Source organism: Caretta caretta, chromosome 5 (assembly GCF_965140235.1).
Source record: "Caretta caretta isolate rCarCar2 chromosome 5, rCarCar1.hap1, whole genome shotgun sequence".
In the NCBI taxonomy this organism is placed as follows: Eukaryota; Metazoa; Chordata; order Testudines; family Cheloniidae; genus Caretta; species Caretta caretta.
Window position 1 is genome coordinate 98,696,752 of NC_134210.1, and position 22,176 is coordinate 98,718,927.

General features: G+C 39.1%; 1 protein-coding gene across 1 annotated transcript; it reads right to left on the reverse strand.

Annotated features, from left to right (window-relative positions):
- Window positions 1–1,024: 1,024 nt before the first annotated feature.
- On the reverse strand, window positions 1,025–20,568 carry ANXA1 (annexin A1). Its single transcript, XM_048851187.1, has 13 exons — window positions 20,455–20,568; window positions 17,971–18,050; window positions 14,916–15,009; window positions 13,740–13,834; window positions 11,491–11,604; window positions 10,278–10,368; window positions 9,354–9,433; window positions 8,403–8,459; window positions 6,844–6,937; window positions 5,961–6,056; window positions 4,511–4,569; window positions 3,419–3,541; window positions 1,025–1,424 (listed from the first exon to the last, which is right to left on the reverse strand). The coding sequence occupies exons 2-13, from the start codon at window positions 18,034–18,036 to the stop codon at window positions 1,368–1,370; spliced, it is 1,026 nt and encodes a 341-aa protein (XP_048707144.1). The 5' UTR covers window positions 18,037–18,050; window positions 20,455–20,568; the 3' UTR covers window positions 1,025–1,367.
- Between the last annotated feature and the right edge of the window lie 1,608 nt (window positions 20,569–22,176).

Sequence of the window (22,176 nt, forward strand, 5' to 3'; positions counted from 1 at the left end):
TGACAACTTTGGATTTATTATTTCGAGTGTAAAGCCCAGATCCTCAAAGGTATTTAGGTGGCTACCTCCGATTGATTTGCACGTGTTAGGCATGTAAATACCTTTGTGGATCTAGGACTATATATTTCTTATGTTTGTAACATACCTAACACAATGGGCCTAAGACTACTACAATACAAATAATAATAATAAATAAAATATTTCACCACTGAAGAGTTATACGAGTGTAAAACTGGTTTAACACAGTGAAGCATCAAGCCATTCCTGGGGTTTTTTGTGTTCAGCCTTGAGGTTCTACTATATGTAACTCAGAGTTATGAACACCTCGGGAATGGAGGTTCGTAACTCTGAAATGTTCGTAACTCTGAACAAAACATAATGGTTATTCTTTCAAAAGTTTACAACTGAACGTTGACTTAATACAGCTTTGAAACTTTACTGTGCAGAAGACAAATGCTGCTTTCCCTTTTTTCTTTTTTTTTTCAGTAGTTTACATTTAACACAGTACTGTGCTGTTTACTTTTTTTTATTTTATTTTATTTTATTTTTGATCTCTGCTGCTGCCTGATTGCATACGTCTGGTTCCAAATGAGGTGTGTGGTTGACTAGTCAGTTCGTAACTCTGGTGTTCATAATGCTGAGGTTCTACTGTAGTTGTTTATATGTGAAAACTTTGCTCAGGGCACAATTTTATGTTTGTTCTGAATTTTGAAAAAGAATCTGAATAGCATTCCCCATGCACAGCCTTCACCATTGGTGACAGCAAGACAGAAGCAGCATTAGTTTTCATGATGCTGATATCTTTCATTAAAAAAAAAATACACTGCATTGCTAGTTAATCTTCTGTTTTGCTTTTGAGACTCATTTATATAATCCCATTCAGTTCTGTTTTATCTAAGTTGTGAATTTAATTGTGCTGCTGGAAGCTGTTGAATTTTTCTCCTTGTTTTAAATTCTCGTTCATTTGCATATGCTATATGCAACAACAGCAGGCGTAAAATGTAGAGAAGCCATAAAGGACATATTAGATCTCTTCACAGGTTAATTTTATTTGTAAAGTTACACTTGCCTAGCTCAGAGAAAAACTGTACCTTGTATATGCTTAATCTTTTTAAAGTAAATAGAACCTTTAAGTATACTCTTTGGTTTTGGATAAATAAAAAAAAGGGATTAATAATGTCACACAGAATAGTAATATCAAAATACATTTTCCAGGCTACAAATTTTCCAGATAGTACATGTCTGGACCACACTCCAAACCAGAGATCCATCTCTGTTTAAAGCCATGTTATATTTTGTAAACAGCTGAGACGAAGGGAATGATAACCTCGGTAACAAGGCTGGAACGCATCAGAACATCATGAAGCTTAGTTGTCACCACATAAAGCCACCAGAATGGTTTCATAGTCTCCTTTGGTTTCATCCTGTCAATTTAAGAACACTAAAATTATTATTACAGTTCTGACTAAAGATTCCCACTAAGATCAAGACCCCATTATGCTGGACACTGGATATACACCTTCTAAGAGAGACAGTTCTTTTCCCAAACTAAGGCCGCACATGATTAACTCAATGAACTTTGTATGGTCCCACTAAGATAATGGGACTACTCAGAGTGCATAAAACTAAACACATGAGAAAGTCTTCAGGATCACAGCATACGCAGACAAGATAGACAATGGTGGGAACCAGAAAGGATTCATTTTATAGATGGCACACTGAAGCACAAAGACATTAGGTGATTTGCCTAAGTTGATACAGTAGGTCTGTGGCAGAGCTGAGAATATCCTGAGTCCCGATCGAGTGGCTTAACTTCCCTACAATGGGTGAAATGGAAAATCTTCCTTTATCAGTTAACATGAATGTTTATTTAAACTATAATTAACCCATATTAAGATTGGGCTATTCCTAACTTGTGTTAAGATAGGGTTCTTTTGAAATAATTTTAGATGTCATGATATTTAATTGCTCACAGAATTCAACAATTTGGAGTATGATTTCCATGAGCAGCTAATTTATTAAGCTCCATGTTTTCTTAAGTGTGACTAGGCTTTGCCTGATTCAGATAGCATGTACTATCTTGCCTGATTCAGATAGCATGTGTATCAGATTCAATTTCTAATGCAGTCATGTAATTTTGCATCAAGATGGGATACAGTGCGATATCATGTGAGAGAAAGAATCATTTATAGATATATATTAAGAATACTAGTAAATTGCACCACTGTACTATCTCCAGTATTTTATCTGTGAAATGGCAGATACTGGCAAAGATAAATGTGAGTGTTTTAGTCCGTGTACTGTACGTTTCCTCTACAATCACTGTGTTTGTTACTGTGAGTATTCAGCAGCTCTCAGAAAGCTATTTGGCAGTGGTACATTTAAATCAGTGAGCTACTAGGAGATTGTTTAAATTTTCCATAAGTGCATTCTTGTTTTGCCTTTAAAAAAAGTAAGCCTAAAGGCAGAGAGACAGATCTGTAGCTGGCGTAAACGGGCATTACATAGTGATTTACACGAGCTAAGGGTCTCACCCTCTGAGTTCTGCTGAGGATGCCTTACTGCTCTGGGAAAGCAGCTTTTTTCAATTCTATATTAATTTGTCCTATTTAGAGGTATATATTTTTTTTAATTTCAGTAGTTGAATTAAAGAGACAAGGTGGGTGAGGTAATATCTGTTGTTGGACCAACTTCTGTTGGAGAGAGAGACAAGCTTTCTCGCCACACAAATCTCTTCTTCAGGTCAGAACTCTGTGGCCAGAAAGCTTGTCCCTCTCACCAGCAGAAATTGGTTCAATAAAAGATGTTACTTCACGCAGCTTGTCTCTCTAATATCCTGGGACCAACACAGCTACAACTATATGGCATGCAGCAGTAGAATTGGTAATGGAAAAGTGCCAGACGGGCACCCCTGAAGACCAGAGCCCTCTGTCTATCCCCAGGATCCTTACAGCAAGGACAGGGGCAGTGTAAAAATTTCTACCATGCCCTCCCACTGTCTCTCATGTGGAACCACAGCGAAGGAGGAGAGAGTAGTTCAGTCTCTATGTTTACTCAAAAAGAACAGGAGGACTTGTGGCACTTTAGAGGCTAACCCATTTATTTGCGCATAAGCTTTCGTGAGCTACAGCTCACTTCATCGGATGCGCCACCTGGCTGAAACTGCCAAAGAGTGCTGCATATCGCCATGTGCGATGGCTTTTGTGACTCATGCTGACTCACCAGGAAAGGACTCAGCCCAACCACCATTTTCACGGATGAAACATCAGCTAGTAACGATTTTTCAACCCCGCCTGAATTAAAATTGGTGACCTAAAGGGTCGCTATCAAGCCCATTACCAGCCTCCTGAGCCAGCCAATTACAATAACATTTTACATTCAGTAGTTGATATAGCTTCAGCTGAAAGGAAAAACATACCAAGATGGCCTGGCAGAGAGGTGTGCCATACAGCTTGTTATAATAGCCCTTAATCTCATTCATGTCAACCTCAGAACGTGAAACCATGATTCTGTTCAGTGTTTTGTGGCGTGTCCCAGAGCCCTGTTAAAAATAAATCATGATTACCTAGGCATACAAAGCATTATTCTTAAATCACGGTGGTACGTGTTTGTTTTGACAACCTGTATGATTTTTCACATCAAAAGCAATTGCATGTTAAACAATGGGGGGCAAATGGACTGTTGCAACATAAATCAAAAATAGCTGTGGATTCATCTGACCACCCCCGTCTGAATGAGCATGGGGCTAAGGCCCCAGAACCTGCACTGCTTCTGTTGCCTTCAGATTCTCCCCTTTCAGCCCCCTGACAGTGTGGAAATATGCTTGGTAAGGCTCCTTTGCTTTCTGCTGGCCCTGGACTGCCCCTTAAAGCGAGGGTTCTCTAGAGAAGCAGATTTTCCTCTGGTGCATGGAGGTACAAGTGAAATCTGACTTGTTTTCAACGTCAGGGAAAGCACAGGTTCTCTATTTATATTAAATAAAAACATGAGGTGTCTTGTCATCTTGATACAATTGGGTTTACATTATGCATAGCTCCTATTAATGCTAATGGGAGTTATGTGAGTAAACTCCTAACCACGGGGATGGGGAAACATCCTCATTAGAGTGGCCCTTATGGTCTCACGTGATCTCCAAACTTCTACAGTGATGAGGCCTTATAAGTTACTAGATAGATACAGCTTCCATTGGCATGCTCTTAAAGGTCATTCCGGGTGTAGAGACATTATCAGTTCTAGTAGTATTCCCCATTTTATATACTGTTAATATCACTGAAATCAAATTAACTTTTTAACTGTGTCCATTGTAGATAGGTAGATGCAGATGAGTTCCTATAGAGATAAAACCCTGAGCCCCTTATACCAGACAGGAAAGTGTATGGAAACTCACTGAATTCTTTTCCCTCTGGCTTCCTCCTGAGGGGCTTTTCATGGCAGGATGCTCTGGCCCAGTTTGTCATCTTATATTAAAAGGTTCTCCCTCCCCAAACAAAAGTTTTTCAGCATACTCTACCTTCATTGCCAAGTTGAGCTTTTCTGCAAAGAAAGCTGGTTTGCTTGTGGCACATTTCACTGCAATGAAACAATGTGACAGAGTTAAATATGACTCATAAGTAAAGCACACATGCAAAGTGGGGGAAGGGTACTGTAGTCAGTGCTGAGTTGGGATTTGCCAGCATGAGGTTAAGAAATATGCTCCAGTTCTCAGGTGGCAAAGTGAAGCAGTTTGCTCACTGCATAATGTTTCTAAACTGGAATAAATTAACTATACCAACCATATGCCTAATATCATGATGCATTTTAGAGGGTGCTGTTGGTACTTTTCCATTTTTTGTGTGTGCCCAAATTAACCTAGCAAAGGAATAAAGCTAATTGGTGTGTTATGTTTGCACCAAACACTCAGAGCTGGGTTGGGAGTACAGTAATAATATATTTCACACTTATGCAGCACTTTGCATCCATAGGACTCAATGTCTCCTGGAGCTCTCTGGTGCACAAGTGACATACCCACTTCATCACATCATAGAGAGAATGCAACTCTTCTGTATCACTGGCCAGATCCACTCCGGCTGGTGTGTGTGGAGAGAACATGGTTCTGCCTCATCCCTCCCTCCTTTGAAGTGGGCCCAGGAGATGTTAGAAAGGAGATAGCCTTGTCTATCAGCAATTTGCCCAAGTCACCCAAAGAGTAAGTGGCAAAGTTAGAAACAGAATCCAGGTCTCCTGACTCCCAGTCCCATGTTCAGTCCACTGAGGTGTGATGTTTTAAGTCAGGATTGGTTAGCCACAGGGCAGTCCCCAGTATTGTAGCTACACCTAGGCTCCCATCATTTGTACTGTTCGTGGTGAATAGAAAGTTTAAAGGGCATAATAACAGACATGTGACATAAACATCTGCCTTGAGTCTTTACAAAGATATTCTCCTGAGCAGTGCCTTAGGTGGATGATTTATAATATTTTATCAAAATGCAAAGTAAATCAGTGTGGAGAATAAAAACTCTACAGCCCTGATTTGTATTTACCCTGGAGCAACTTTATACCACTCTGGAAGAATAAAGAGCCTTAAAGTGAGTTTAAATTAATTTTATGCTTGCTCTTTGGGCCTTTTACACAGCCAGAGGTATAAAGCAACTTTAGTACAAATAAGAATCAGAGTCGATAGGTGGATTTCAACAAAAACATCTCTTTATGAAATGTGCATTTTCACACATTAATTTATATTTTTTTATTTATTTGAAATAACTCCTGTTTACTCCATTTTTTTCCAGTTGAACTTTCCAAAGTGTCAGATACCAAATTGTCATGTATGGTAGCCATGCTAGTTTTTAATGAAACACAGTAGGAGACCAGGATCCTTTCCCATTGGGCAATGAAAAATAGTTTACTTCTGACTTTCATATAGTTAATATGGAAAGAAGCACAGCTGAGAAGCAGTGAGTTACTTGGCAAGGGGGATTACATACCAATCGTTGTCAGGCAGTTCTCAATGTCGCCTTTCAGTTCCAGGTCCAGTACCTTGTTCATGTCATGTTGGCTAAATTTGGTATATTTCTGAAAGACTAGACATGGATATCAAGCTTAGTGAAAACTGGGAAAATACTATGTTCTTGCTCTCTTTATTTTGTTAATGTTAGACAGTTCTCTGATGTCCAACATATGGAATAGACAGTTAGCTAACAGTTTGAGGATGTCATCAGATCAGCAAGAGATATACAGTGTAGGAAATAAGCTACAATTTGAAAAGCTTGCAGCAGTTTTGAGTTTCCAACAGTGGTTAGTATCAGATACTTCAGAGGAAATGACAAGAAACCCCATAATAGTTAATTATGTGATAACCTGCTCATATGTCTTCCTAACCTCAGTCAGTTAGTGCATTGGATTGTTCCCTGAAGCACAAACAGTCCTCCAAAAAGCAAGTTAAGACAGATACACGTCTACTGCATTTACTTTAGAAGATCCTCAAAATGGGATTCAGTTCAACCCATAGTGTGAAATGTCCACTTTATGCACCAGTTATTGTATACCAGCATCCAAAATGTGTGTATTGGGAATATATTTCATAAGTGTAACTTATTTCAAGCCTTTGCTGAAATAACCTTCTCATGTGCATGTTTCTGTTCATTTGATTATACAGCATCTGTTTACACTGATATAGCACCTGACTTTAGAAATTGGGGCCCAGTCCAATGTCTTTTTTGAAGTCAATGGAAAGACTGTTTGATTTCAAGTGAGCACTGGTTCACATCCTAAGGTGTTTCAATACTTCTGACACCTGTTACTCAGATATACGAGAGGTGCATTTTTAAAATACAGTTCCCCTGAGGCCGAAAGCTTCATTCAACCTACCCCTTCGAAGATGTGGGAAGCTTCTCGTAGTAAGGATGGTAATGAATACATTGATATCTGTTCCTTTTTTTTTCTCTCCTGCTTCATATAAGGCCTATTGTAAAGCACAGAAGTTTGTATATTATCCTTACAATGAGACGACCTGGAATACTGTACATCTAATGCTGTCACCCTCAGCTAAACAGAGGCCTTTGCACCACTGTCTTCATCAAGGACTAAGGACATTCCATACATAATATAGAATGCCTCACATTCCACAAACTTGTCCAGAGGATTATTATTCTTAGTTTTTCCCACTGTTACTGCATTCTTGGCTAAAGTCATAATAGTTTCACAGGCCACTAGACACCTGTGCTTGGCATTTCCAAACATTTGTTAACAGGACTGTTCCTGAGAGAAGTATGCTGCTGTCAATGTGGAAAGTACAGGATTGACTGGCTTTCTATTGCTGGACCCAAATATGAAATAAACTCAGTTAAGAATTCCACAGAAATGTAATATGGGAAAGCTACACACCAGATCTTCCTTTTCTTTCCATGACGGCCATTAATGGAAAACCAGAAAAACCAGACTCATCCTCTTCCTTTTCCCCAGCTCTCAGGCATCCTCCACCCACAATAATCACCTGTGGGACAGGACCCCTTTATCATGGCTAAATCCATCCAGCAAAGGAACTGGCAATAGTACTCCCTTTAGAGCCCAACAACGATGCACTTAAATAGACCTATAGAGATTCTACTGAGTGCTGTAATGTACCCCTTCCATTATAAAGGATGAATGTGCTGTCCTCTCAGACATGCGTATGTGTGTGTTTCAAAGCAAACACGTGCTAGGAAACTGAACTCACATACTAGGAAACTGAACTCACATACTACGGGACTGAGCTTTACAATGAGGCCAACCAGCTGGCCTTTATATCAATTTTGAAGCTCTGAATTAAAGTAGTGATGACGTGATTTTACCTACAGGCATAAAAGCTCAGGATAGACTGCTATTTCAGTGTTGTTGGCCAGGGTGTTTGCCCATAATAAAAAATCACACTAATCTAGAAGCTGTACTATGGGAAATTTTTGTGGTATTCAAACTTTCATAAAAAAGATTCTAAAATCTAAAGTAACGACATACTAATAAGTATCAAGGAATCTTGAAAAGCCCATGATTACAAAGCTAAAGCTGTAGCTAAAAAGGGGAGTGCTACCAAGTTTCCTTTGGCTAGGATGGTGCAGGTGGTTCTTCTCACCCATGTACGCTTCTTTCCCCTGTCAGAAATTGGTAGATATATTGTTTTTTATATATGAAAGGAAGAGGTCATGGGTAACTTATCAGTCACACTACAGACCTCTACTTGCTCATATTCTAACGGCATTCTCCAAGAAAAGAGACTCAGTCAATCCCTAAACTAATAAAAGATCTTGGGTGGGGTAGGGAGGACACCAGTATAGCAGATTATATAATGTCCTCAGCTAGAGAGATTGTGCTTGTTACAATCTATGCTGAGCATGGAAATAAAACAGACAAGAGAACACATTTCTCAAATAGAGTGCAGAGCCTTTTCTTACCCTGGCATCACTGTCAGCAAGCTCTTCATTCACACAGCCATCTTCATTTCGGTCACCCTAAAAAATTTCATTATCTCACGTTACCATTTCCCATTATGCCATTTTAGCATGAAGTTTGAGAGCACTAAGGTGAAGTTCCAATGGGTAAGTCTATTGCTCTAAGACTTCATTGAGACTACTTATGAAGTAAAGTACTATTCACCATAAAATAAGGGGTGTCAGAATCTAACCATTAGGTAAAAATTCAGACACTTAACTCATTTTAAGATAGACTTAATAATTTTCATTCTGATCAAGAATTTTATCTCATGATGATATTTTAAATTTCAATTCTTCATTTTGCGGGGGAAATTTCACACAGATTGTGACTTCAGATCCCTGAATCATGGAGTCTGATACCTGTTGACTTTACAGACAGATTTTATATATCATGCCTACTACTGTTTTATTTAATCTGCTTTTAAATATCTGCATATAGGGCAATTTGTCCACCTTCCACACATTCTGCTTTTATTCAGCTATATTACTATTAAGAAATATTTCCTAATATCTAGTTGAAAGGTTTATGTTCCGATTTCTTGGCATTGCTGTTTAACTTGCCATCTTCTGAGATTAAATAATTTCTATCACTTCTATTATTACCTTCAAAATACTTATAAACTCTGATCATGTGAAAAAGTTTAAAAGCAAACAGAGGCCAGTAAAAATTAGGATTTTTCTTGTAACTTCTAGTTGGATGAAAACATTATTCTAAATATCAACTTGTTTAGAGAGAAATTTCGCTTCACATAGTAAGATTTCTTTTTGAGGTTTTTTTAATACAGAGTAAAAAGCAATAAACAAGTCGCCCATGGTTTCTCTGCCTGATGCACATATGTCATCTAACTCAATCAACACTATTAACTCCTTCTTAAAAATAAAGTTTATTGAAAGTATTTGAACATGGCATACCTTGACTAGAGCAAGCAAAGCCTTTTGGAAGTCTCCAGATGTATCTGCGGCAATGTCTTTTACAAGATCTCTCTTAAGCTCTACAATAAAACAATAAGAAAAAAATCCCATGATAATTTAAAGAATTATTTCATCTCATTTATAGAAATATTCCCTCCAGTTCCAAATCTCCTACTTAAATATGTGTTTTTATCAATATTGGAATTAGTCATTTTGATTTGGGTCCCATTGTTATCTTTGTCTTTGAATAATTTTTATGTGTTCTCTCTAGTTTGTTTACTAATAAATTGAGATGAACTGTGAAGTCTGGATTCTGATCCAAATATCTAACCTTGGGAATAGACTCATAGACTTTAAGGTCAGAAGGGACCATTATGATCGTCTAGTCTGACCTCCTGCACAACGCAGGCCACAGAATCCTGTAATAATCCACCCACTCCTGTAATAAACCCCTAACCTATGTCTCAAATCATGGTTTACAGACTTCAAGGTGCAGAGAATCCTCCAGCAAGTGACCCATGCCCCACGCTGCAGAGGAAGGCGAAAAACCCCCAGGGCCTCTGCCAGTCTGCCCTGGAGGAAAATTCCTTCCCAATCCAAAATATGGCGATCAGCTAAACCCTGAGCATGTGGGCAAGACATAGAAGGGGGAGGATGCTTTAGGTCCATCTCTTTTTATAAATTCCTTGAGTCACATTTTCCATAAGGAGTCTGGTTTACATGGGAAGAAGCAGGGGACAGTAAGGTCTCTCCTGCTGCTTTGGAGTGAAACTTTTAATGCCAGGAATGGAATTTCTCAGATGCATTGGCCATGGATGCTTCAAAATCACCAACACTAGGGAGAGAAACAGCTTGACCAAACATGCCTTTATTCCTTCCCCAATGATATGTTCTGTTCATGTAATTTTACAACCTATGAATTACCTTCCCTGTAGACTCTGTTGATTTCTCTGATTTCCCTGTTGTTTCTTGAAGCCAGAATCTCAATTAAGGTATCTTCATCTGTTCCAAACCCCTGTTGGAAAATGGTTGAGCAAATTTTGTCTGACCTTATATATCTAGGGAAACACAACATCTAGAAGCACAGAACCACATGTGATAACTATAAAATCAATGTTCTTGATTACAGAAGCATAAGTTTTTGGACGATTATTTCATCTGGGAGCCCATATACAGTGAGCCAAGCCTTCCAGTAAATCAGAAACAATAATCATTTCACACCATCCTATAAATTATTTTTACTGTAGTTCCTCTTTATCATACTTAATGCTACTAATGTCTGAGACAGGTATTACAAAGACTGAGCAGCTTATAGGTAGGGCTTGCTCTGAGAAAACTGGGTGGAAGGAAATACAATTCCTTTTTTAAAAAAAATAGTAGTTTAATAAATGCTACAGGGAAATGACAAAAATGAAAGAGCACCATTTGTTCAACCCCTATCAAGGGCTGCATTTGCCAACTGAACTTTAGTTTATGGATTATATTTCCATATGTCTAGTGTTAAATACGTTTTCTCCATCAGAGTTTTTACTTGGCCTGACTATAACTTTAGCTTTGAAGAATTAGTCCATTCTGCTGCTTTGTGGTGGTGGTATATTTTTAAAAGGTAAGGAGGGGTCCATTTGTGCTCCTTCTGATTCACCTGGGGCAATTCAGAAAGCTTGTTTTCTACGTGGAATTTTTCTTGTTTAGTCTACAAAATGAACTGTTCAAGAACCAAATACTGTATTCAAGATGACTGTACACACTGAACTGATGCAAGTAAAATCAGATGTTAACAAACTTGATGAAATAATTATAGTCACGAAGCAAACAAAAGGAAATTATTTAGCAGGTGCAAATCGATAACTTGGCTTTATTGCACCAGGGTATTAAATAGTCCAGTTTTCAGAGGGTGAAATTAGAACTATACACGCTCATACTTTTAACTGATTGGCACTTGCAAGCTATGGATGCATCTTCACAAACTTTTAAATAAATAATACAGATGCTACTCTTGTCTGACACTTTGAATTTATTGGTGTTCTTATTTCACACTGCAACCAATTTTAGAATCTAAATATAACTGCAGAATATAAGCAAGGATAGCTGCAGAGTTTTTTAAGTTGGGAGTTGTGCTGAAATTTTATTGTCATACCTTCATAGCCGCCCTGAGCTCCTCAGCATCAAACTGGGCTGGAGTTTTCAACAAAGCCAAGACGACGTCTTCAAGCTGACTTTTGAGGGCTTTTTTCAAAGCTTCTTCCAGAGGCTACAAGGAAGAATAAACAATTGTAAGCTGGCAAGCTTTAAAAACCCACAGTTCAGAAGCACCCAGAAAATGACTGAGTAATCCTATTCCACCTCCCATGAGCACCTAAGGAAAAATTCACCTTCCATTTTTGAGAATCATGTTGTAAGCTTGGGGTACTTTGTCTGCTTTTTATTCATGTTGATGATTCTTTAACTAGCTATTACAAAGTATTCAGAAGTGCTCTTTCTCCTGCATACTGCACTGAAGACAAAATAAAACCACAGCAAACTTTTTAGTTCTTACAAGAAGCTGATATTGTTATTGTTATCATGACTTGCTTACAAGTGCATTTGGGTGGGTGGGGGGCTTTTTTGTTTGCCTGGTTAGGGATAAAGAAGTTGGAAACTACCCTATTAAAATGGAGATTTTTCCAACAAGCTCAGTACTGGCAAGTGACGTGAGAAATATTGTAAATTTAGGATTAGTAGTGGATCTTCACATATCCTATATACCAATGCTTCCTAACTTAAATGCAGTTCTTGACATTTCAGTGTGTGCAAAAATTATAGCCCTATGCCCACCCCAAAAACAAGCCTCTAATAATTGCTTTAAGAATCTGTCACCTCTTTATTGATACACCAAGCAGGGGTACTCTGTTCTGCAAGTTAGGACCTCCTAAATCAATGGGGTTGCTACGGGAGCACTAGATTCAGTAGTTAATATCTGCTGAATTCTGCTTAGCTTCTGATACTCCACCAGTCACTAGAGTACATAGGTCCCTAGAGAATATGCTTTTAGCATTTTAAAAATCTTTCATGTTGTCGAAACTGAAAATTAAATTTTAGTTTTAAAAAGGGGTGAGATGGATCCTGACAACTTAAAGTACCAGGCTCTTTGTGACTTTGAAACTGAGTTTTAACGTAGGCCTTAATAAAATAAGAAAACTGCAAAACTGGGGCTTCCTCTCTGGGGCGGGGTAAGGCTATGTAAACCACAGTGAGGTTTGCTGAACAGGAAGACAGGAAACCTAGATCAAAAAGAGGCACTTTATTAGAACTGTTTTCTTAGTGGTTCCCTGCAAGCCACTTCAGGGAGAGTAATTTGATTGCTGGTTTCTTTGTGACTTAGCAGGGGAGGTAAAGGCTCAGTAATTTAGGTATGTTGATTGTTTAAATAATATTTCAGTTTACAATAAAGTTATGGGCTAGAGTGGAGAGTTTGTTGTAGGAAGGTGCAGAGCAACACCCTTTTCAAGGAGATACAATGATCCCCAATCCCCTGAGCACAGGGGGCAGTAAGGGTGCAGTCTGTAACATCCACTAAGATGGAGCAGCCTGTGCACCAGATCCACTCAATGGGCTGGTGTAGCAGTGAGGCAGGGCCATGATTCTGCCTCTTCCTTGCCCCTTTTGGAATGATACCCCCACCCTGAGCACACATGGAGGAGATTTCCCCTGGTTCTCCAAGCACAGATATTGTGACTGGAATTGGCCCTTATGTAGGGTTGCCAGTTTTTCTTGGACATATTCCTGGAGGTTTCATCACATGCCATAATCTTTAATTAAATATTAATCTTTAATTCCTGGCAACTCCAGGACAATCCTCGAGAGTTGGCAACCCTACCCTTATACAAGATGCACAAGGTTTCTTGCATCCTTCCCCCTGAATACCTGCACAAGGGTTAGCCACAGTCCTGCCCTTTATATTTGCTTTTCTATATACTATTAGACTGGCAATTCATACAGATACCCACGATAACAAGTGAACACATCAGCTCTTCTCATGCTATGTTGGAGCATAATCCTACAAAGTACTAAATGCCTCCAAAGTATTAGTGAGAGCTCTCAACTCCCAATGGCTCTCAATGAGTCCATTGGGACTTTAAGGTGCTGGATGATTTGCAGGATTAGAGTCTGGAACTTTACCTCAGAATGATGATGGCCATTAAGATTAATAGCATTTGCACATCTGAGCCTGCAATGTAGTTTCAGTACAACCTCATCATTCCCAGCCACAGCCTTCAGCGACTACATAGAGAAGATTCCTTCTAATATTATGTTTTGGGAAGCTAAAACTGCATGGACTGGTAGGACTAGCTGCAAATATTGAAAAACTCAAGCTGCATATTAACGGCAGCCTTGTTGTTACTGTACCTTTCCTTTAGACTGCTGGTATGCAGCTTTGATCTGCTGGCGTTGTCCATTGGTTCTTTTAGTCAAGATATCAATGATGGTCGCTTCATCCACACCTGAAAGTGATGGAAAACAAATCTTTTTAATGACAGGTTTCAGAGTAGCAGCCGTGTTAGTCTGTATTCGCAAAAAGAAAAGGAGTACTTGTGGCACCTTAGAGACTAACACATTTATCGGAGCATAAACTTGCGTGAGCTACAGCTCACTTCATCGGATGCAGTGAGCTGTAGCTCACGAACGCTTATGCTCAAATAAATTTGTTAGTCTCTAAGGTGCCACAAGTCCTCCTTTTCTTTTTGCGAAATCTTTTTAAATCATTTTCATGATCCTTCCATTTTGCTTGCCTGTCTCTCTAAGTTATGTAATCAAATCATGATTTGTACATTATATTCTCTGAAATTTGTCTTGTTTACACTGCTAGACACATTTACATTTATCCAAGGAGAAAATGTTGTAATTAATTTACTAAGTTGTGATTATAGCCAAGAAAGCAGATAAATAGGTTCCTTAAAGGTTGCTGAAATCCGTGCTTGCTATGGTGTCATATACAAGGTCACTGAAATGTTCTGAGCGAAGTACCCACACTAGGCCATAGCTAAATAGAATAAATACTATTAGCTATCCCGCTCATGTTTAACTTCAGTAAGTCTAATGGAAAAAGATGTCATATTCTGGGCAAAGCGCCCAATGTGAAATTCATTAAAGACAAAAGAGTAATTGAAACAGCACATAGCACAGTATCAGCAAATTCACGTCTTCTTAATCTTGGGGACATTTTATGGGAATCAAATCAAAATCATTAACTTGGCATGTAATAAAATTCTCCTTCAGTTCTCTAAAGATTAAATTTATAATATTGTTACCCTTTGTGCAATAAATGCAAGAACTGTTAATGCAGCGTTACAGTCTGAAATTGAAACACAAAGTTAAGAAATCAGAACGTTCAGGTTTTTCCCATGTGACACGTTCAGAATTCAGTAGTTTTGATAACTCACTAGTCTTTAGATATGTATGAGTTTTCTCTGCTGAATGTTGTTACCTCTGGTTCTGTCATTTTATTTAAGGTTATTCATTCTTAACTTCCCTGGGGAAAAATCCTAATTCTGTAACTGTGTGTCATATTTTTAGTCTTCTTACCCTTAGCAGTTATAGCTTTGTCCAATGCGGCAGCATCAGATGATGGATTGAAGTTAGGGTAGGTATGGACTGCGGATCCACCCTTTGAATTTTTCTAAAAGAAACAGAATTTGGTCATTTCACAGAGACTGATTTTTATGCCAAGAAGATGCTCATGTGAGTTTCCTAATTGGGAAAACTGTACTCTCTGTGCCATTATCAACGAAGGAAATGTAACCCCATTATTAAAGAAGGGAAAGAGTAGCGCACAAGGCTATTTAGCTATATAGTTACCAGCCCTACCACTGACTTGCTGTGTGACCTTGGGCAAGTCACGTAGGATCTGTTTCTGGTCCAACAACACCAGTGCACCAGGAGCAACTCCACTGAAGTCAGTGTGTTGCCACCAATGTAAGAGCATACTTAATCACTCTGTGCCTTATTTTACCCACAGGTGAAATGAGATTAGTAGTTTCCTCGCTCACAGATGTGTTGTGAAGCTTTATTAATTAATGTGTAAAATGCTTTGAAATCCTAGGATGAAATAAAATATGTAAGTGCAAACTATTGGTTTTCAAATCTGTTTGGGTGTGAGGTATGATAGCATACTATACAACTACATCAGACGGGTCAAATGCCAACATCTGAACTTTCATAGAATAAATCATCTGTTCTCTGTGTCTTCAGTCTTATCTCCTGCCTTTTCTCTCTTTACTGGGTATATTTTAAAGAACTTTAGAAGTGAATGATTAAGGAAGAAGATACAAGAAACAAGGTGTACTTGCACTGGATACATTGTGATGCATAGGGCAAAATGAACTACTTAATCTACTCGAAGTGCTGATATCTCACTAAGCAACTGGGTGATGGCCTACTTCCCTAATTTTATCATTGTGTGTGTTTATTAACATACACATGTATTTTGGCAAAGCTAGACTAGGGAGAGTCACATGTACTGAATACTATTAAATGTGCACCAGGATCATTGTTGGTAGATGTGGCACATTAAGAGGAGTGCCCCAAGGTCTCAGACGTGCCCTATGATTTAATTTTTACTTTGGCTGCCATGGCGAATCTTTTGAACCAAAGCAACTGCTCATGAAAAGAATTCCAGGCTGTAATGCTGCCACTGGGGCTGCCATGCTGATGAAAAGGGAGTCTGGCCAGAAGGCTGCTGTGCTCAGGCAGTCCCTGGATAGAAAAGCTGCCGCACTGGGGTGCCACAAAATGGTGTAAAGCCACCTCAGTCCACCATCTGCCCTGAGCACAACTCAGCCAGCACAGAGGAGCCGGACCAGAGCTCCCAACTTCACACTATTACAATCTTTCCTTGGTTCCTCTCCTATTTCATCAAGGGATGTTACATTCTCCATATACTGTGACTTCTTACTGGTGTGTATCACTGACATCCATTTACCCATTGCCCTAATCAGCTTGGTCATCTTGAAGGTTCTCAACATCCTCCTTGGTGTATCAACAATGTATCATATTTCTGTATCATCAGAATTTTTTTAAATGATGCAGCCCTTTTCCATTTTGCAAATCCTTCCGGTATCATTGATGAGTCTAGGACCCAGTACTCATTTTCTGAGATCCCATTTGTTACAATATTCAGTGACCCTTCCCACCCTAATCATTTTTATCCAAATCATACCATATCTGCATGAGAACAAATAACTTATTTTGATTCAATCAGTTCTTCCTTCACATTACTAGTCTCAGACTCTTGGCTTCCTATGTTTGTTTGTTTTATTTGTTTTTTAAATTTTCATGGCACTAGGGGTCCCTGTGTCCTCTTTAAATGTCATTCCATCCTGATAGTCTTTAGGTGTCCATATTCCCTTGTGTGGCAGATGGACTCATTTTAGCTTTGCTTTTTATAGTATCAATGGCTGGTGTCAGGGTTCCCTCCCCACTCTGAACTCTAGGGTACAGATGTGGGGACCCACATGAAAGACCCCCTAAGCTTATTTCTACCAGCTTTAGGGTAAAACTTCCCCAAGGCACAAACTCTTTGCCCTTGGAGGGTACACTGCCACCACCAAGTGATTTAACAAAGAATCAGGGAAAGGACCACTTGGAGTTCCTATTCCCCCAAAATATCCCCCCAAGTCCTTACACCCCTTTTCCTGGGGAGGCTTGAGAATAATATCCTAACCAATTGGCTACAAAGTGATCACAGACCCAAACCCCTGGGTCTTAGGACAATAGAGAAATCAGTCAGGCTCTTAAAAGAAACAGAACTTTATTAGAAAGAAAAACAGTAAAAGAAGCACCTCTCTAAAATTAGAAGGGAAGCTAATCTTACAGGGCAATCAGATTTAATACACAGAGGATTTCCCTCTGGGCAAAAACTTTAAAGTTACAAAAAGAAAACCAGGAATACACCTTCCTCTCAGTACAGAGAAAATCACAAGCTAAAACAAAAGTAAACTAACACATTTCCTTGCTAGTACTTACTAATTCTAATGGAGTTGGATTGCTTGCTTTCTTGATCTGTGTCCGGCAAGCACACAGAACAGACAGACAAAAGCCTTTTCCCCTCCCCCCCAGATTTGAAAGTATCTTTTCCCTTTATTGGTCCTTTTGGTCAGGTGCCAGCCAGGTTACCTGAGCTCCTTAACCCTTTACAGGTAAAAGGATATTGTGCCTCTGGCCAGAAGGGATTTTATAGTACTGGATGCAGGAAGGTTGTTACCCTTCCCCTTATATTTATGACAGCTGGCTACACAGAATGACATTTCATTACAGTAACTGAAATGGTTAGCCCAAACGGGTGATGGATACAAACTGGTAAGTAGATGTTACTGTGTGTAAATAAGAATAATATCTGTTATCTGATACTGGACTTGCCATCATAGACATATGCTAGTAGTACCTAGTGTAAAATCCTGGCCCCAATGAAGTTAATGAGAATGTTTTCATTGTCTTCAATAAGGAATGATTTCATCCCTTAAGTATATAACAAAATACAGATTGATTCCAACATTTTGGCAATCTGTGCTGATGTTTTTAACTGTGTTTCTAAAGTCATTTGTATGTGAAAGTTATGCTCTTGGGAGGCTGCAGTACTTACAATGCACTCCTGCTCCTCATTGTCCATAAACCAGGCCTGCTTCAGAAATGCTTGCACCATCGACATATTGACCCAAGTTTCTAGAGGGAGAAAATGAAATACTAGAAAACAAAATTTGGTTTTGATCACCTTCATCCTCATAGCATCCCAAAGCACTTTGTAAGCAAGAGCCCCAATCCTGGAGTTGCTATGCTCCTGTTGACTACAGTGGGAGGCTGAGTAATGTCCGCAAATTCAGACACAATGAGTTGAGAGTGAATGTGTGAGGTATATGTGGCAGCCCTTATGGCTTTCAGCAATTGCTCACATGGAGCCTTAGCTATTGGAACATGTTTTGGAAGCAGAGGAGTTCGGACTAGTGTTGCAACTAGCCTGGCATCCTGTTTCCAATATTGGTCAGTATCAGCAGTTTCAAAGGAAAGAGAAAGAAACCCACAGAAAAATTTCTTCCTTGCCCCCCCGCCCATTAGTTAGAAGTTGGCTTTGAGGGTTTGTAGCCTTTCAAAAGTTACTTTTCTTCTTCACATCCATATAAACCTCTAATTCTTTTATGAATTCTGCTAAGCTGGTCTAGAGGTTGTGATGCAGGTAAGGAGAGGCCAGTCAGAGCACAGCTCTGCTCTGCAAATTTTCAGCCAGTGTAAGGTCCGTTTAGGACCATAGGTAGTTGCTATAAACCCCTAGGCTGCTCTAATTTCCACCGAGGCTGAGTAGATATGGCATGAGATTCAGGTAGCCATAACTGATTCCCTCCCTCCTATGTCAACCAGATCTTGGTGCAGGAGAAAGTCTAGACCCTCATTTCCCTTTTCCATACAGACATTTTGGCAAAAAAATCCATCCATTTTCTTCTAGTAAACTATTCACGGGATTTTCTTTATTCTACAAGGTAAACAGCACTCTGGCAGCATTAAAAACCTTACTTTGGTTTGTTCAATTGATTCAGAGGGTTAAGAAATAAATGAGTCTATGTGATGAAATTCATTATAGCCCAGTTTAAACAATGTATACTGATTGGAGCAACATGATAGTTTACTATAAGTGATAATAAAAGATTGCAAGAGTGCAGGAAAAAACTTCCAGGGTCTCTGAGCACACTCCTGAGAGTGAAAAGCCTAATTTAGCAGGAGAAGTGGGCTAGAGAGGAACAACAGCAAGAGGATTTGAATTTGCTATCAAGAGAAAATGGAGAAGCTGGCTGGACTCTTGCCAGGATCACTAAGGAGAGGTACCTTCTCCTAAACTTCCCTCCACTCCCAACCTCAGGCTGGGGCACCATCTAGAAATGACCACAATGGAAAGGGAGAAAAAGTGGCCAAGCTGCAGGTACCATGAGGGGGAGAGACATTTCTTCCTGCTTCTAATAAGTACTTGAAAAGTTATTTGGCTGATTATCAGAAGTCTGGCAAGAATTTGTCCAACTATCCAAAAGCTGAATCTCTGTAGTAATATTAAACAGCAGCCAAATACTTTTTAATTTTTGTCTTTGGAAACAAAACAAGAGATTGAATTTGATCTTACATTGTTTTTTACACTCCATTGACTTCAGTGGGATTACTTGTGATTTACACTGCTGTAAGATTGGAATCAGGCCAAACCTTTGCATACCACATTTCATATGGGGGTTTGCCTCTCCAGGAACTATATTAGATGGATCGGCATGATGGGTTTTATAGCACACTAAGTTGGTCTTGAAAGAAAGTCTATTAACGTTGTTGAACCCCATTAGCAAAAAGTTTTGATAGTGTAGACATCAGAAGTGTTTGTGTACCTATTGTCCATGCCTCCTGTATGTTCCTGCCAGCACCCAAGAAACAGTGCTTCACTCTTATATGTATCAAAAGCCTGTCCTTGGGACACAAAAAAACTACAGAAAGGAGAGAAACAGCCTCACCCATGGAGAAAAAATTAATGGAAAGTCTGAGCAGACCAAAAACCAGATTCTGCAACACTTACTCATACTAAGTTGCTCTTACATGAGTGTTTAATTATAAAAGCAGATTGTTTTCTTGGCTTCCTCATTAAGACTATCACTAAGGTTTCTTTTTCACTTATAGCTGGAGTTTGTGAAACAATGAATACTGTTTTTAAGCAGCTAACTATTGTCAAAGTAAAAGCTGTTTTAAAAAATCATTTCCATATAAGGTATGAGTTTCCTGTTATTCATAGTTTTGCTGTAAAAATAGCTTTCCATGGTAACCCATTAAAAAACAGAATACCAGGTAATTCCAAGCAAATGTGCTCTCCAATCCTTAATATTTATGCAAGATTTCTTGTGTACCTCAAGTAAAGAAAAATTGTGACAGTTCCCACCCCTGAATATAAATGCAATACTTTAAGAAATGACTGCACCCATCTGTGCCTGTGCCAACCAACACAATCTACAGAAAACTGCACAAAATCATTTGGTGAATGTACTGTAGTACATATTTGTTAAAGTTTGCTAAATCCACACAGACCCACAAAGAACTAAAAAGTGCATACCTTTTGCTTCACACAGCTAAAAAAGTGTTACTTCTCTGGAAGCTGCAGCCTAGAAGAGGAAAGCCTAAGGCTTGTGATTTTTATAAAGCCGTTGGGTGACCACACCTAGCAACCAGAGAATATTTCTACAACTCCAATGATTGGCTGATGTTTGTTTGAAGGCTAAATATGGGCTCTGTCCAAAACACACACATACACACACACACAAATGCCATGCAAAACCATTCACTGGAGTTAACTAAGAGCAGATTTCAGAGTGAAAGAAAGAATGACAGAAATGTCTGGATACTGTCATTTTTTTTTAACACTTCTGGGGTCAGATCCTCTGCTGGTGTAAACTGGGTGAGGTTCATTGAAGTCAATAGATTTGAAACCAGTGTGAGATAAAAATAAAGCCCAGTGCTGAATAAAATCTTAATCTTTTCACATTTTGACACATCTGAGTGTACAGCTAAAAAATCAAGACAGAAAGCAGCAGCACTTTACCTGAGGAGTCTGACTAGCAGGGAGTCTGAGAAACAAACAGCAGATGTCTTCAGTGCGAACTGGTGGCCGTCAGCCTTGCCTCCACTGGGGTTGATCTTAGAGCAGAAATGGGTCAGTATCCATAGATGATTTTTTCCATCTCACACCTTATTCGGTGCAAAAGTGATGATATTGGCCATGGTCATTTTAGAGAACCAAGATGTGAAAACAGACAAGTTTAATGGACGTGCCATAAGTGGTATTTTTAAACAAACAAATGGGCCTGAGCTGCAACGTTCAGATTTAGCTCTGGACTTCAAAGTGTGAGGGATTTGGTTCTGCACACAGACAGAGGAACCAGCTACAGTGGATAGGCAATTGGTGTGCTGTGCCTCCTGCCTATCCTGCTGACCTGTAGTGTCTCATGTTCTTATGATCCCCTGGCTGTCTGTATCCACCAGTTTCTTGTTTTATATTTATTTATAAGCTCTTTGGAGACAGGAACCATCTTTTTACTTCTGTGTTTCCAGGGCACCTAACACAAGGGAGTCTTGGTTCATGACTGGGACTCCTATACCCTACTGCAATATAAATAATTGATAATAATGCAATTGAAATGAAATAATGCAATTGAAATGCAACTGAAATCCATGTACAAGTTTGGCTTTTGACCTCAAATCCCTCTCACAGATTTGCCAGAGTTCGAATGTTTTCAGATTTGGGTGTGTTCTGTTTTGGGCTCCATCTTTAGTAAGAAAGTACATGAATGATGGAAGGGTAGGGATTTTGTTCCGAGAGAACCCACAGTGATTCAGTGTTTTTATAAGGCACTAGCAAAACATTACCTAATAGCAAGTCCATCAAGAGAGAAATAGACATAAGCCAAATACTTTATGCAATGCAATTAATACAATGTAATTAAATTTAAAACAGAAGCTACAAAAGCTAATATGGAAAGTTCAGATTATCCCTGTTGTTTATTTCTTTTTTAAGAATGAAAGAATAAGTTTCTGCTTTCCATCTGGATTGGAGGCTTTGAACAACAAAGGTGAACAGTTAGTACAATTAGGTTGTATTCTCATAAAACAGGCCAATTTCAGTGTAGGACCCACATCCATAATGCCTCATGCATATGAGATATAAAAATATAGACTGTTGGTTAGAGTGAAGTGCAGTTTTCTTCTGAATGAGACCCACTGAAGCATGATTAGCTTTGGCGCTAGAGGCGGCAAGACAGATCTGGATAGGCTTGGTGAA